This window comes from Heptranchias perlo, chromosome 19, assembly GCF_035084215.1.
Source record: "Heptranchias perlo isolate sHepPer1 chromosome 19, sHepPer1.hap1, whole genome shotgun sequence".
Lineage (NCBI taxonomy): Eukaryota > Metazoa > Chordata > Chondrichthyes > Hexanchiformes > Hexanchidae > Heptranchias > Heptranchias perlo.
In genome coordinates this window covers 51,052,343-51,070,358 of record NC_090343.1, presented here as the reverse complement: position 1 = coordinate 51,070,358, position 18,016 = coordinate 51,052,343, and the positions used below count along the sequence as shown (strand labels likewise).

Genomic DNA, 18,016 nt, shown 5'->3' with positions numbered 1-18,016 from the left:
GAGTGGGGGATGTGAGAGAGAGAGAGTGGGGGGTGAGGAGAGAGAGAGTGGGGGATGTGAGAGAGAGAGTGGGGGAATGAGAGAGAGAGTGGGGGAATGAGAGAGAGAGTGGGGGAATGAGAGAGAGAGTGGGGAATGAGAGAGGAGTGGGGGAATGAGAGAGAGAGGGGGGAATGTGAGAGAGAGAGTGAGGAAAGAGAGAGAGAGGGGGGAATGTGAGACAGAGGGGGGGGAATGTGGGAGAGAGAGAGAGAGAGAGTGGGGAAATGTGAGAGAGAGAGAGAGAGAGAGTGAGAGTGGGGAAATGTGAGAGAGAGAGTGAGTGGGGGCATGAGAGAGAGAGAGTGAGTGGGGGAAGGTGAGAGAGAGCGAGTGGCGGGAAGGTGAGAGAGAGAGAGTGGGGGAAGGTGAGAGAGAGAGAGTGGGGGAATGTGAGAGAGAGAGAGAGTGGGGAATGTGAGAGAGAGAGAGTGGGGGAATGCGAGAGAGAGAGAGAGAGAGTGGGGGAATGCGAGAGAGAGAGTGGGGGAATGCGAGAGAGAGAGTGGGGGAATGTGAGAGAGAGTGGGGGAATGAGAGAGAGAGAGTGAGGGGGGAATGAGAGAGAGAGAGGGGGGAATGAGAGAGAGTGAGAGAGAGAGTGGGGGGAATGAGAAAGTGAGAGTGGTATGAGAGAGAGAGAGGGATGGAGAGTGAGGGGGAAGGGAATGAGAGAGAGAGAGGGGGATGGAGAGTGATGAGAGAGAGTGGGGGATTGAGAGTGGAGTGAGAGAGTGGGGAATGTGAGAGAGAGTGGGGGATGTGAGAGAGAGTGGGGGAATGTGAGAGAGAGTGAGGGGGGAATGAGAGAGAGAGAGAGAGGGGGGATGAGAGAGAGAGAGAGGGGGGAATGAGGAAGTGAGAGAGTGGGTATGTGAGAGAGAGAGAGGGAGTGGGGGGGAATGTGAGAGAGAGAGGGGGGAATGAGAGAGAGAGAGAGAGAGGGGGCAATGAGAGTGAGAGAGAGTGGGGCAATGAGAGAGAGAGAGTGGGGGAATGAGAGAGAGAGAGAGTGGGGGGGGAATGAGAGAGAGAGAGTGGGGGGAATGAGAGAGACAGTGGGGGAATGAGAGAGAGAGAGAGAGAGTGAGGGGGGAATGTGAGAGAGTGAGTGATGGGGGGGGAATGTGAGAGAGAGGGAGAGGGGAGCAATATCAGAGAGACGGAGAGGGGGAATGTGAGAGAGATAGAGGGGGGAATGTGAGAGATAGAGGGGGGAATGTGGGGGAGAGGGTGAATGTGAGAGAGAGAGGGGGGAATGTGAGAGATAGAAGGGGGAATGTGGGAGAGAGAGAGAGGGGGGATTGAGAGAGAGAGTGGGGGGAATGAGTTAGAGAGAGAGTGGGAGAGCGGGGAATGAGAGAGATAGAGGGGGGATGTGAGAGATAGAGGGGGGAATGTGGGGGTGAGGGGGGAATGTGGGGGAGAGGGGGAATGAGAGAGAGAGAGTGGGGAAATGTGAGAGAGAGTGGGGAATGAAAGAGAGGGAGAGGGGGGGAATGAGAGAGTGAGAGAGAGGGGGAATGAGAGAGTGAGAGAGAGGGGGAATGAGAGAGAGAGAGAGAGGGGAATGAGAGAGAGAGAGAGAGGGGGGAATGAAGAGAGAGGGGGGAATGAGAGAGAGAGGGAATGAGAGAGAGGGGAATGTGAGAGAGAGGGGAATGTGAGAGAGAGAAGATGAGAGAGAAAGGGGGAAATGAGAGAGAGAGAGAGGGTGGAGGGAAATGAGAGAGAGAGAGAGGGGGGAATGAGAGAGAGAGAGAGAGAGAGGGGGGAATGAGAGAGAGAGAGAGAGAGAGGGGAATGAGAGAGAGAGAGAGAGAGAGAGGGGGAATGAGAGAGAGAGAGAGAGGGGGGAATGAGAGAGAGAGAGGGGGGAATGAGAGAGAGAGAGGGGGGAATGAGAGAGAGAGAGGGGGAATGAGAGAGAGAGAGAGGGGGAATGAGAGAGAGAAGAGAGGGAATGAGAGAGAGAGAGAGGGGGGAATGATGAGAGAGAGGGGGGGAATTGAGAGAGAGAGAGAGCGAGAGGAGCGGAATGAGAGAGAGAGAGAGAGGGGGGGATTCAGAGAGAGAGAGAGAGAGAGGGGGGGATTGAGAGAGAGAGAGAGGGGGGATTGAGAGAGAGAGAGACGGGGGATTGAAAGAGAGAGGGGGGGAATAAGAGAGAGAGAGGGGGAATAAGAGAGAGAGAGAGGGGGGGGAATGAGAGAGAGGGGGGGAATGTGGAGAGAGAGAGGGGGGGGAATTTGAGAGAGGGGGGAATGTGAGTGAGAGAGAGAGAGAGAGGGGGGGGATTTGAGAGAGGGGGAATGTGAGTGAGAGAGAGAGAGAGAGGGGGGGAATGTGAGAGAGAGAGGGGGGAATGTGAGAGAGAGAGGGGGGAATGTGCAAGAGAGAGGGGGGGATGTGTGAGAGAGAGAGGGGGAATGTGAGACAGAGAGAGGGGGGTGAAATGTGAGAGGGTGGGGCAGAGTGATGAGAGAGAGAGAGAGAGTGGGGGAATGTGAGAGAGAGAGAGAGAGTGGGGGAATGTGAGAGAGAGAGAGAGAGTGGGGAATGTGAGAGAGAGAGAATGGGGTGTGTGAGTGAGAGAGAGAGAGAGAGAGAGTGGGAGAGCGGGGAATGTGAGAGAGAGGGAGAGGGGGGGAATGAGAGAGAGGGAGAGGGGGGGAATGAGAGAGAGGGAGAGGGGGGATGTGAGAGATAGAGGGGGAATGTGGGGGAGGGGGGAATGTGGGGGAGAGGGGGGAATGTGGGGGAGAGGGGAATGAGAGAGAGAGAGTGGGGAAATGTGAGAGAGAGGGGGGAATGAGAGAGAGAGGGGGGAATGAGAGAGAGAGAGGGAATGAGATGAGAGAGAGAGGGGGGAATGAGAGAGAGAGAGGGAATGAGAGAGAGAGGGAATGAGAGAGAGAGGGAATGAGAGAGAGAGGGAATGAGAGAGAGAGGGAATGAGAGAGAGAGGGAATGAGAGAGAGAGGGAATGAGAGAGAGAGGGAATGAGAGAGAGAGAGAGGGGAATGAGAGAGAGAGAGGGGGAAATGAGAGAGAGAGAGAGAGAGAGGGTGGGGGGAAATGAGGAGAGAGAGAGAGAGGGGGGAATGAGAGAAAGAGAGAGAGAGGGGGGAATGAGAGAGAGAGAGAGAGAGGGGGGAATGAGAGAGAGAGAGAGGGGGGAATGAGAGAGAGTGAGAGGGGGGGAATGAGTGAGTGAGAGAGAGAGGGGGGGGAATGAGAGAGAGAGAGGGGGGAATGAGAGAGAGAGAGGGGAATGAGAGAGAGAGAGGGGGGAATGAGAGAGAGAGAGAGGGGGGAATGAGAGAGAGAGAGGGGGGAATGAGAGAGAGAGAGGGGGAATGAGAGAGAGAGGGAATGAGAGAGGGAATGAGAGAGAGAGAGAGAGGGAGGGAATGAAGAGAGAGAGGAATTGAGAGAGAGAGAGAGCGAGAGGAGCGGAATGAGAGAGAGAGAGGGGGGGGGATTCAGAGAGAGAGAGAGAGGGGGGGATTGAGAGAGAGAGAGGGGGGGGATTGAGAGAGAGAGAGACGGGGGGAGTTTGAGAGAGGGGGGAATGTGAGTGAGAGAGAGAGAGAGAGAGAGAGGGGCGAATGTGAGAGAGAGAGGGGCGAATGTGAGAGAGAGAGGGGAAATGTGAGAGAGAGAGGGGGGGATGTGTGAGAGAGAGAGAGGGGGAATGTGAGACAGAGAGAGGGGTGTGAAATGTGAGAGGGTGGGGCAGAGTGAGAGAGAGAGAGAGAGAGAGAGTGGGGGAATGTGAGAGAGAGAGAGTGGGGGAATGTGAGAGAGAGAGAGTGGGCGAATGTGAGAGAGAGAGAATGGGGGTGTGTGAGAGAGAGAGAGAGTGGGGGAATGTGAGAGAGTGGGGGAATGTGAGAGAGTGGGGGAATGTGAGAGAGTGGGGGAATGTGAGAGAGTGAGAGTGGGGGAATGTGAGACAGAGTGGGGGAATGTGAGAGAGAGAGACGGGGGGAATGAGTGAGAGAGAGAGTGAGAGTGGGGAAATGTGAGGGAGAGAGTGAGTGGGGGCATGAGAGAGAGAGAGAGTGGGGGAAGGTGAGAGAGAGAGAGAGAGTGGGGGAATGTGTGAGAGAGAGAAAGAGTGGGGGAATGCGAGAGATAGAAGGGGGAATGTGGGAGAGAGAGAGCGGGGGGGAATGAAAGGGAGAGGGAGAGGGGGAATGTGAGGGAGAGGGGGAATGGGAATGTGAGAGAGAGGGAGAGGGGGATGTGAGAGAGAGAGAGGGGGAATGTGAGAGAGAGAGGGGGATATGTGAGAGAGAGAGAGAGAGAAGGGGGAATGTGAGAGAGAGAGAAGGAATAGGAGGGAGGGAGAGAACGAGAGAGAGAGAGAGAGAGAGAGAGTGGAATGTTGCATGTTTAAAAATTGGAATCCAAATGGTCACGTCCAGGAACTGCAGTCAAAACACACAGCGCAGGGGATGAGAGAGAGAGAGAGAGAGAGAGTGGGGGGAATGAGAGAGAGAGAGAAAGAGAGGGGGGAATGAGAAAGAGAGGGGGGAATGAGAAAGAGAGGGGGGAATGAGAAAGAGAGGGGGGAATGAGAGAGAGAGAGTGTGGGGGGAATGTGAGAGAGAGGGAGAGGGGGAATGTGAGAGAGAGGGAGAGGGGGGAATGTGAGAGAGAGGGAGAGGGGGGAATGTGAGAGAGAGGGAGAGGGGGGAATGTGAGAGAGAGGGAGAGGGGGGAATGTGAGAGAGAGGGAGAGGGGGGAATGTGAGAGAGAGGGAGAGGGAGGAATGTGAGAGAGAGGGAGAGGGGGGAATGTGAGAGAGAGGGGGGAATGTGAGAGAGAGAGGGGGGGTGAGTGTGGGATAGAGGGGGAATGTGAGGGAGAGGGGGAATGTCAGAGAGAGGGAGAGAGGGATGTGAGAGAGAGAGAGGGGGGAATGTGAGAGAAAGAGGGGAAATGTGAGAGAGAAAGAGGGGTAATGGGGAGAGAGAGAAGGGGGAGGAATGAGAGAGGGGGTAATGGGAGAGAGAAAGAGGGGAATGAGAGAGAGCGGGTATGAGAGAGATAGACAGAGGGGGAAACGAGAGAGAGCGGGGCAATGAAAGGGAGGTGGGGATGAGAGAGAGAGAGGGGGGGAATGAGAGAGAGTGGTGGAATGAGAGAGAGAGAGAGAGAGGATTGAGAGAGAAAGAGGGAAAGTGAGAGGGTGGCTGAAAAGGACGGAGGGTTAACGTGAGAGAGGGGGGAATGACAGACAGGAAGACAGAGTGAAAGGGAATGGGAGTGGGAATGTGAGAGAAGAGGGAATGAGAAACAGAAAGAGAGAGGGAATGAGAAAGAAACCGAATTAGAGAGCATAAGAAATAGGAGCAGGAATAGGACATACGGCCCATCGAACCTGCTTCGCTACTCAGTAAGATCATGGCTGATCCTCGACTTCACCTCCGCTTTCTCGTCCGATCCCCATATCCCTTGATTCCCTTTGTGTCCAAAAATCCAATGATCTCAGCCTTGAATATACTCTCTGGAGTAGAGAATCCCAAATATTCACATCCCTCTGATTGTGGGAGGGAATGAGAGAGGGACAGATGTAGGGGGAATGTGAGAGAGAGGGAGGGGGAATGAGGGAGAGAGGGAATGAGGGGGAATGAGGGAGAGAGGAAATGAAAGAGATGGGGAGAGAGGGAGGGGGAGAGAGAGGGGAATGAGAGGGCGGATGAGGGAGAGATGGAATGAAGGGCGGGCAATGGGAGAGAGAGAGCGGGGGTGAGAGAGCGGGAGGGGGATGAGAGAGGAGTTGAAAAGAGTGGGGGAATGAGCAGAGAATGAGAGGGGATGAATGAGAGAAAGAGAGAGAGAGAAGGGGCAATGAGAGAGGGAGATAAGGGGAAAATGAGAGAGAGAGAGAGAAGAGGGGATGAGAGAGGGAGGGCAGATGAGAGAGAGGGGGAAAGAGAGAGAGGGAGTGAATGAGAGAGAGAGGGTGGGGAATGAGTGAAGAGAGGGAGTCAGCAGTGTATATTGTACAGCATTTCCTGTGTTGTGCTATGGTGGAGCAGGCCTGAGTTCTGTTCTGTTCGGGAGAGCTGGGTCTCGCAGAACTGGAATAACAAAGGCTTGACTCACTTACCAGCGGTTGAATTGTGGGATAACAATGGTGAATGAAGCTTTGTGATCATTTGTGATAGGACAGGTGGGCAGAGTTGTCTTGTTATCTCGTGGTACATAACCTCATGTTCTGGCACAGTCACATTGTCACAAGGCACAGGACCATTTAAGGAATCGGACTATTTAATTTTTACTGCTTTTCCTCAGTTTTAATTCCTCTGTGCTCAATGAGAATCTGTCATATTTGTGGGGTGTGGGGGGCAGGTGATTGAGGTAAATCAGAAAGTGATTGGGTGACACCAAGATTGGGTGTTAAAACCCTGAGCATTGTAAACATAGAATTACATTGAATGTACAGCACAGAAACAGGCCATTCGGCCCAACTGTCCTATACCAGTATTTATGCTCCACACGAGCCTCCTCCCTCCCTACTTCATCTACCCCTATCAGCATATCCTTCAATTCCTTTCTCCCTCATGTGTTTATCGAGCTTCCCCGTAACACATCTACACTATTCACCTATTTCATTGATCAGTCCGTGTTCATGAAGGAAACATATTTTGAAGCGGGGACGATCCTTGAAGATAGTGGAATAGTTCTAAAAATGTGGCCTGAAAGTGGGGAGGGGTGTGTGTGAGAGAGAGAACGAATGAGAAGAGATGGGAAAGGAAGATAGAGAAAGAAGAGGAGGAGAGTGAAAGAAGCAGGCTTTGGGGAATGGAAAGGGGAGGATGAGTGTGGGACAGGAGGCCAGGGGGCTCACATGGTATTGCTTTTATTGATAGGGATCTCAATTTTTTAATAAATTGTTTATTATTGCAACATCATATGTAGCCCAGTCACTGCATCTGCACCCCCCTCCCCCCCCCGACCAAGGTTGGACACCCCTGGTCTATCAGACGACAGGCTAATTCTTGCGTCGTGTTCAGGTGTGCGAGAGGGGCTAGAAGATAATGAGCGGGTTTCAATCCCTGGACGGACTTCAGCTTCATGGAGAGTTAAGGGGAAATGGAGAGTTGGGGAACTGGGCCCCTGGGAAGCAACTTTAGTAATGGAGGAGATCAGAGGAGATGACAAGACCAAGGATGCCTGGATGAAGAAGGATTGAAGAAGCTGGAATGTTTCGATCCAATTCCCGATACGCCTTGTTCACCACTAACGGCTTCGCTCTGTGATGTGTCTGCTGAAAGTCACAATCCCACTTTGTACCAGTTGCATTTCTCTCTCAAATTCCAGTTTATCTCCGTTCTGCTGCTGTTTTGATGTGACGGGCTGGTGCTAAATGATCCTTCTTGTGTTTCTGGGTGAATTTAATTGCGTGTTGTTCCTTTGCAGATGTTGGCTTTCTCTGCATTTCGAGGCACTAATCTCCTGAGATCTCGGGGTCTCTTATCCGTTGCCAGTGTTCGAGCAGCACATGGACACGGTAAGCCTCCTACTGGGACAGCCTCTTGCATTCAAACTGCTCACACTGAATCTCTGCCCTTGGCTCATGTGGTGTAGTCGGGGCGTAACTGACCATACCAGGGCTTAACTGACCATATCGCCCAGACAGTCCCAGGGTCGATGACCGTCAGCACTGATTGAACAGATCCAGGGACAGGCAAAAATCCACCAGGTTCCAGCTCCTGGTCGCTACCCAGTGACTCCTGCTGGCAAGTATCCGTTGGTGGCCATTAAGTTTGGCCCGGATTGGGCTTGGCTGTGATGCAGCCCCATGGTTAAATAGTCGGCCAACACTCACCGTCTGGGCTCACCCGTGAAGAATGGCCACTTGGGTGAGGTACTGGAAGGTCTTTTGCAGTTCTGGAGCCAGCGAGGAATAAGGAGCTCCAGGAGAGGAAGGAAAGATTATATTAAAAGCAAACCAATGAGAGCAAAGAGCTTCCAGCTCCCTGGGCAAGCTCACCGAGGCCCGACCGGTATGACTCCTCCAGCCCCTCAGGTGGTGCTGCTGTCCAGAATGACAGAGGCTGGAGAAGGCGTCCTGGTGCCTGTGAAGGGAAGGTCCCCCCACCCACGGCTGTAATGCTGGAGGTCCCAGCTACTAGTAATGATGCTGTGTCTGTCGTGGCTGTGCCCAGTTGGTGGTGTGCACCACATACTGTTGAACCGACTGGAAAGGTGCTGCATTTCCTGTTCTTTCAATTCCTTCCAGTAAGGTGAGGCTGGAGTCTGTTAACTTTGAGCTCCTCAAAGTGAGGGATGTTAGTGCTGGGGAATGGGACAGTGTCAGCATCAAACACTCCCAGGGCAGGTACAGCACAGGTTAGATACAGAGTAAAGATCCCTCTACACTATCCCATCAAACACTCCCAGGGCAGGTACAGCACGGGTTAGATACAGAGTAAAGCTCCCTCTACACTGTCCCATCAAACACTCCCAGGGCAGGTACAGCACGGGTTAGATACAGAGTAAAGCTCCCTCTACAATTTCATATCAAACACTCCCAGGGCAGGTACAGCACGGGTTAGATACAGAGTAAAGCTCCCTCTACACTGTCCCATCAAACACTCCCAGGGCAGGTACAGCACGGGCCAGACATAGAGTAATGCTCCCTCTACACTGTCCCATCAAACACTCCCAGGGCAGGTACAGCACAGGTTAGATACAGAGTAAAGCTCCCTCTACACTATCCCATCAAACACTCCCAGGGCAGGTACAGCACAGGTTAGATACAGAGTAAAGCTCCCTCTACACTGTCCCATCAAACACTCCCAGGGCAGGTACAGCACGGGTTAGATACAGAGTAAAGCTCCCTCTACAATTTCATATCAAACACTCCCAGGGCAGGTGCAGCACGGGTTAGATACAGAGTAAAGCTCCCTCTACACTGTCCCATCAAACACTCCCAGGGCAGGTACAGCACGGGCCAGACATAGAGTAATGCTCCCTCTACACTGTCCCATCAAACACTCCCAGGGCAGGTACAGCACGGGCTAGATACAGAGTAAAGCTCCCTCTACACTGTCCCATCAAACACTCCCAGGGCAGGTACAGCACGGGCTAGATATAGAGTAATGCTCCCTCTACACTGTCCCATCAAACACTCCCAGGGCAGGTACAGCACGGGCTAGATACAGAGTAAAGCTCCCTCTACACTGTCCCACCAAACACTCCCAGGGCAGGTACAGCACGGGTTAGATACAGAGTAAAGCTCCCTCTACGCTGTCCCAATAATGTGTTCCCACCACAATTCTACAAGAATGTTTTGTGCTGCACCAGTGTGACAGTTTTCCATTTACTGCACTATTCTGTGGCCTGTCCGAGTGAGATTGATGATGAATGTTGATTTGCAGGAAGCCTTGTACTGCGTACCTGTGCCCACTGGGACCCACACTGAGATTACCTGAGCTCATTTCACATAGGACCCACAGGAGAATTTTGGCTCTGGGCTGGATTTGAAGCCAGATCTCAGTATTGTATGGCCACAGTGTCCAACCGAAATGCTGGTTATATTCGACTTGCAAGGAGATGCCTCAGTGGGTTTGGGATGGAGAGGGATAAAGGTCGGTCGGAGCTCCCCATCCTGCAAACTCACTGGGAAGCAGTGCAGATATGAACGATGAGGAAACGGGCTCAGTATTGATTCACCACTCATAAACCCACCCTCCCAACAATTAGGCTAAGCAGTGAGTCCCCTCCACCCCCGAACACCCCAACAAACAGGGGAGGAGGGGGGTCACACTGCACACAAATGGGGAGTAGGAGGGACACACTGTAAACTAATGGGGAGTAGGAGGGACTCTGTACACTAATGGGGAGTAGGAGGGACACACTGTACACTAATGGGGAGGAGGAGGGACACACTGTACACGAATGGGGAGTAGGAGGGACACACTGTACACTAATGGGGAGGAGGAGGGACACACTGTACACGAATGGGGAGTAGGAGGGACACACTGTACACTAATGGGGAGGAGGAGGGACACACTGTACACTAATGGGGAGTAGGAGGGACACACTGTACACTAATGGGGAGGAGGAGGGACACACTGTACACTAATGGGGAGTAGGAGGGACACACTGTACACGAATGGGGAGTAGGAGGGACACACTGTACACTAATGGGGAGTAGGAGGGACACACTGTACACTAATGGGGAGTAGGAGGGACACACTGTACACTAATGGGGAGTAGGAGGGACACACTGTACACTAATGGGGAGTAGGAGGGACACACTGTACACTAATGGGGAGTCAGAGGGACACACTGTACACTAATGGGGAGGAGGAGGGACACACTGTACACTAATGGGGAGTAGGAGGGACACACTGTACACTAATGTGGAGGAGGAGGGACACACTGTACACGAATGGGGAGTAGGAGGGACACACTGTACACGAATGGGGAGGAGGAGGGACACACTGTACATTAATGGGGAGTAGGAGGGACACACTGTACACGAGAGGGGAGTAGGAGGGACAGACTGTACACGAATGGGGAGTTGGAGGGACACACTGTACACTAATGGGGAGCAGGAGGGACACACTGAACACGAATGGGGAGTAGGAGGGACACACTGTACACGAGAGGGGAGCAGGAGGGACACACTGTACACTAATGGGGAGTAGGAGGGACACACTGTACACTAATGGGGAGCAGGAGGGACACAATGTACACTAATGGGGAGTAGGAGGGACACACTGTACACTAATGGGGAGTAGGAGGGACACACTGTACACTAACGGAGAGCAGGAGGGACAGACTGTACATTAATGGGGAGTAGGAGGGACACACTGTACACTAATCGGGAGTAGGAGGGACACACTGTACACTACTGGGGAGTTAGACGGACACACTGTACACTAACGGGGAATAGGAGGGACACACTGTACACGAATGGGGAGTTGGAGGGACACACTGTACACTAATCAGGAGCAGGAGGGACACACTGTACACTACTGGGGAGTTCGAGGGACACACTGTACACTAACGGGGAATAGGAGGGACACACTACACTAATCAGGAGTAGGAGGGAAACACTGTACACTAACGGGGAATAGGAGGGACACACTGTGCACTACTGGGGAGTTAGAGGGACACACTGTACACTAACGGGGAATAGGAGCGACACACTGTACACTAATGGGGAGTAGGAGGGACACACTGTACACTAACGGGGAGTAGGAGGGACACACTGTACAATAATGGGGAGTAGGAGGGACTCACTGTACACTAATGGGGAGTAGGAGGGACACACTGTGCACTAATCGGGAGTAGGAGGGACACACTGTACACGACTGGGGAGTGAGAGGGACACACTGTGCACTAATCGGGAGTAGGAGGGACACACTGTACACTAATCGGGAGTAGGAGGGACACACTGCACACGAATGGGGAGTCGGAGGGATTCACTGTACACTAATGGGGAGTAGGAGGGACACACTGTACACTAATGGGGAGTAGGAGGGACACACTGTACACTCATGGGGAGTAGGAGGGACTCACTGTACACTAATGGGGAGTAGGAGGGACACACTGTACACTAATGGGGAGCAGGAGGGACTCACTGTACACTAATGGGGAGTAGGAGGGACACACTGTACACTAATGGGGAGTAGGAGGGACACACTGTACACTAATGGAGAGTAGGAGGGACACACTGTACACTAATGGGGAGTAGGAGGGACACACTGTACACTAATGGGGAGTAGGAGGGATACACTGCACACTAATTGGGAGTAGGAGGGACACACTGTACATTACTGGGGAGTTAGAGGGACACACTGTACACTAATGGGGAGTAGGAGGGACACACTGTACACTAATGGGGAGTAGGAGGGACACACTGTACACTACTGGGGAGTTAGAGGGACACACTGTACACTAATTGGGAGTAGGAGGGACACACTGTACACTAATGGGGAGTAGGAGGGACACACTGTACACTAATGGGGAATAGGAGGGATACACTGCACACTAATTGGGAGTAGGAGGGACACACTGTACACTGATGGGGAGTTAGAGGGACACACTGTACACTACTGGGGAGTTAGAGGGACACACTGTACACTAATGGGGAGGAGGAGGGGCGCACTGTACACTACTGGGGAGTTAGAGGGACACACTGTACACTAATGGGGAGTTAGATGGACACACTGTACACTAATGGGGAGTTAGAGGGACACGCTGTGCACTAATGGGGAGTAGGAGGGACACACTGTACACGACTGGGGAGTTGGAGGGACACACTGTACACGAATGGGGAGTAGGGGGGACACACTGTACACTAATGGGGAGTTGGAGGGACACACTGTACATTAATGGGGAGTAGGAGCGACACACTGTACATTAATGGGGAGTAGGAGGGACTCACTGTACACTAACGGGGAGTAGGAGGGACACACTGTACATTAATGGGGAGTAAGAGGGACTCACTGTACATTAATGGGGAGTAGGAGGGACTCACTGTACACTAACGGGGAGTAGGAGGGACACACTGTACACTAATGGGGAGTTGGCGGGACACACTGTACATTAATGGGGAGTAGGAGGGACTCACTGTACACTAACGGGGAGTAGGAGGGACTCACTGTACACTAATGGGGAGTTGGAGGGACACACTGTACATTAATGGGGAGTAGGAGGGACTCACTGTACACTAACGGGGAGTAGGAGGGACACACTGTACATTAATGGGGAGTAAGAGGGACTCACTGTGCACGAATGGGGAGTAGGACGGACACACTGTACATTAATGGGGAGTAGGCGGGACACACTGTACAATAATGGGGAGTAGGACGGACACACTGTACACTAATGGGGAGTAGGAGGGACACACTGTACACTACTGGGGAGTTAGAGGGACCCACTGTACACTAACGGGGAATAGGAGGGACACACTGTACACTAATGGGGAGTAGGAGGGACACACTGTACACTAACGGAGAGCAGGAGGGACACACTACATTAATGGGGAGTAGGAGGGACACACTGTACACGAATCGGGAGTAGGAGGGACACACTGTACACTACTGGGGAGTTAGACGGACACACTGTACACTAACGGGGAATAGGAGGGACACACTGTACACAAATGGGGAGTTGGAGGGACACACTGTACACTAATCAGGAGCAGGAGGGACACACTGTACACTACTGGGGAGTTCGAGGGACACACTGTACACTAACGGGGAATAGGAGGGACACACTACACTAATCAGGAGTAGGAGGGACCCACTGGACACTAACGGGGAATAGGATGGACACACTGTGCACTAATGGGGAGTAGGAGGGACACACTGTACACTAATGGGGAGTTGGAGGGACACACTGTACACTAATGGGGAGTAGGAGGGACACACTGTGCACTAACGGGGAATAGGAGGGACACACTGTACAATAACAGGGAGTTGGAGGGACACACTGTACACTAATGGGGAGTTGGAGGGACCCACTGTACACTAACGGGGAATAGGATGGACACACTGTACACTAATGGGGAGTTGGAGGGACCCACTGTACACTAACGGGGAATAGGATGGACACACTGTACACTAATGGGGTGTTGGAGGGACACACTGTACACTAATGGGGAGTAGGAGGGATACACTGTACAATAACAGGGAGTTGGAGGGACACACTGTACACTAATGGGGAGTCGGAGGGACAGAATGTACACTAATGGGGAGTAGGAGGGACACACTGTACACTAATGGGGAGTAGGAGGGACACACTGTACAATAACAGGGAGTTGGAGGGACACACTGTACACTAATGGGGAGTCGGAGGGACAGAATGTACACTAATGGGGAGTAGGAGGGACACACTGTACACTAACGGGGAATAGGAGGGACACACTGTACAATAACAGGGAGTTGGAGGGACACACTGTACACTAATGGGGAGTCGGAGGGACAGAATGTACACTAATGGGGAGTAGGAGGGACACACTGTACGCTAATGGGGAGTAGGAGGGACACGCTGTACACTAATCGGGAGTAGGAGGGACACACTGTACACGAATGGGGAGTGGGAGGGACACACTGTGCACCAATGGGGAGCAGGAGGGACACACTGTACACTAATCGGGAGTAGGAGGGACACACTGCACACGAATGGGGAGTCGGAGGGATTCACTGTACACTAATGGGGAGTAGGAGGGACACACTGTACACTAATGGGGAGCAGGAGGGACACACTGTACACTCATGGGGAGTAGGAGGGACTCACTGTACACTAATGGGGAGTAGGAGGGACACACTGTACACTAATGGGGAGCAGGAGGGACTCACTGTACACTAATGGGGAGTAGGAGGGACACACTGTACACTAATGGGGAGTAGGAGGGACACACTGTACACTCATGGGGAGTAGGAGGGACTCACTGTACACTAATGGGGAGTAGGAGGGACACACTGTACACTAATGGGGAGCAGGAGGGACTCACTGTACACTAATGGGGAGTAGGAGGGACACACTGTACACTAATGGGGAGTAGGAGGGACACACTGTACACTAATGGGGAGTAGGAGGGATACACTGCACACTAATTGGGAGTAGGAGGGACACACTGTACATTACTGGGGAGTTAGAGGGACACACTGTACACTAATGGGGAGTAGGAGGGACACACTGTACACTAATGGGGAGTAGGAGGGACACACTGTACACTACTGGGGAGTTAGAGGGACACACTGTACACTAATTGGGAGTAGGAGGGACACACTGTACACTAATGGGGAGTAGGAGGGACACACTGTACACTAATGGGGAATAGGAGGGATACACTGCACACTAATTGGGAGTAGGAGGGACACACTGTACACTGATGGGGAGTTAGAGGGACACACTGTACACTACTGGGGAGTAGGAGGGGCGCACTGTACACTACTGGGGAGTTAGAGGGACACACTGTACACTAATGGGGAGTTAGATGGACACACTGTACACTAATGGGGAGTTAGAGGGACACGCTGTGCACTAATGGGGAGTAGGAGGGACACACTGTACACGACTGGGGAGTTGGAGGGACACACTGTACACGAATGGGGAGTAGGGGGGACACACTGTACACTAATGGGGAGTTGGAGGGACACACTGTACATTAATGGGGAGTAGGAGCGACACACTGTACATTAATGGGGAGTAGGAGGGACTCACTGTACACTAACGGGGAGTAGGAGGGACACACTGTACATTAATGGGGAGTAAGAGGGACTCACTGTACATTAATGGGGAGTAGGAGGGACTCACTGTACACTAACGGGGAGTAGGAGGGACACACTGTACACTAATGGGGAGTTGGCGGGACACACTGTACATTAATGGGGAGTAGGAGGGACTCACTGTACACTAACGGGGAGTAGGAGGGACTCACTGTACACTAATGGGGAGTTGGAGGGACACACTGTACATTAATGGGGAGTAGGAGGGACTCACTGTACACTAACGGGGAGTAGGAGGGACACACTGTACATTAATGGGGAGTAAGAGGGACTCACTGTACACGAATGGGGAGTAGGACGGACACACTGTACATTAATGGGGAGTAGGCGGGACACACTGTACAATAATGGGGAGTAGGACGGACACACTGTACACTAATGGGGAGTAGGAGGGACACACTGTACACTACTGGGGAGTTAGAGGGACCCACTGTACACTAACGGGGAATAGGAGGGACACACTGTACACTAATGGGGAATAGGAGGGACACACTGTACACTAATGGGGAGTTGGAGGGACACACTGTGCACTACTGGGGAGTAGGAGGGACACACTGTACACTAATGGGGAGTAGGAGGGACACACTATACGCTAATGGGGAGTAGGAGGGACACACTGTACACTAATGGGGAGTAGGAGGGACACACTGTACACTAATGGGGATTAGGAGGGACACATTGTACACTACTTGGGAGTTGGAGGGACCCACTGTACACTAACGGGGAATAGGATGGACACACTGTACACTAATGGGGAGTTGGAGGGACACACTGTACACTAATGGGGAGTAGGAGGGACACACTGTATACTAATGGGGAGTAGGAGGGACACACTGTACACTAATGGGGAGTAGGAGGGACACACTGTACACTACTGGGCAGTTGGAGGGACCCACTGTACACTAACGGGGAATGGGATGGACACACTGTACACTAATGGGGAGTAGGAGGGACACACTGTACATTAATGGGGAGTTGGAGGGACCCACTGTACACTAACGGGGAATAGGATGGACACACTGTGCACTAATGGGGAGTAGGAGGGACACACTGTACACTAATGGGGAGTTGGAGGGACACACTGTACACTAATGGGGAGTAGGAGGGACACACTGTACACTAACGGGGAATAGGAGGGACACACTGTACAATAACAGGGAGTTGGAGGGACACACTGTACACTAATGGGGAGTTGGAGGGACCCACTGTACACTAACGGGGAATAGGATGGACACACTGTACACTAATGGGGAGTTGGAGGGACCCACTGTACACTAACGGGGAATAGGATGGACACACTGTACACTAATGGGGTGTTGGAGGGACACACTGTACACTAATGGGGAGTAGGAGGGATACACTGTACAATAACAGGGAGTTGGAGGGACACACTGTACACTAATGGGGAGTCGGAGGGACAGAATGTACACTAATAGGGAGTAGGAGGGACACACTGTACACTAATGGGGAGTAGGAGGGACACACTGTACAATAACAGGGAGTTGGAGGGACACACTGTACACTAATGGGGAGTCGGAGGGACAGAATGTACACTAATGGGGAGTAGGAGGGACACACTGTACACTAACGGGGAATAGGAGGGACACACTGTACAATAACAGGGAGTTGGAGGGACACACTGTACACTAATGGGGAGTCGGAGGGACAGAATGTACACTAATGGGGAGTAGGAGGGACACACTGTACGCTAATGGGGAGTAGGAGGGACACGCTGTACACTAATCGGGAGTAGGAGGGACACACTGTACACGAATGGGGAGTGGGAGGGACACACTGTGCACCAATGGGGAGCAGGAGGGACACACTGTACACTAATCGGGAGTAGGAGGGACACACTGCACACGAATGGGGAGTTGGAGGGACTCACTGTACACTAATGGGGAGTAGGAGGGACACACTGTACACTAATGGGGAGTAGGAGGGACACACTGTACACTCATGGGGAGTAGGAGGGACTCACTGTACACTAATGGGGAGTAGGAGGGACACACTGTACACTAATGGGGAGCAGGAGGGACTCACTGTACACTAATGGGGAGTAGGAGGGACACACTGTACACTAATGGGGAGTAGGAGTGACACACTGTACACTAATGGAGAGTAGGAGGGACACACTGTACACTAATGGGGAGTAGGAGGGACACACTGTACACTAATGGGGAGTAGGAGGGATACACTGCACACTAATTGGGAGTAGGAGGGACACACTGTACATTACTGGGGAGTTAGAGGGACACACTGTACACTAATGGGGAGTAGGAGGGACACACTGTACACTAATGGGGAGTAGGAGGGACACACTGTACACTACTGGGGAGTTAGAGGGACACACTGTACACTAATTGGGAGTAGGAGGGACACACTGTACACTAATGGGGAGTAGGAGGGACACACTGTACACTAATGGGGAATAGGAGGGATACACTGCACACTAATTGGGAGTAGGAGGGACACACTGTACACTGATGGGGAGTTAGAGGGACACACTGTACACTAATGGGGAGTAGGAGGGGCGCACTGTACACTACTGGGGAGTTAGAGGGACACACTGTACACTAATGGGGAGTTAGATGGACACACTGTACACTAATGGGGAGTTAGAGGGACACGCTGTGCACTAATGGGGAGTAGGAGGGACACACTGCACACGACTGGGGAGTTGGAGGGACACACTGTACACGAA

General features: G+C 52.6%; 1 protein-coding gene across 1 annotated transcript in view; it reads left to right on the top strand.

Moving 5' to 3' along the window:
- Window positions 1-7,454: 7,454 nt before the first annotated feature.
- Window positions 7,455-18,016, top strand: part of cox4i2 (cytochrome c oxidase subunit 4I2) — an 82,824-nt gene continuing 72,262 nt past the window's right edge. Inside the window, exon 1 of the mRNA XM_068000739.1 lies at window positions 7,455-7,568. Within this exon, the coding sequence (XP_067856840.1) occupies window positions 7,478-7,568 (91 nt within the window). The 5' untranslated portion in view covers window positions 7,455-7,477. The remainder of the gene's footprint in view (window positions 7,569-18,016) is intronic.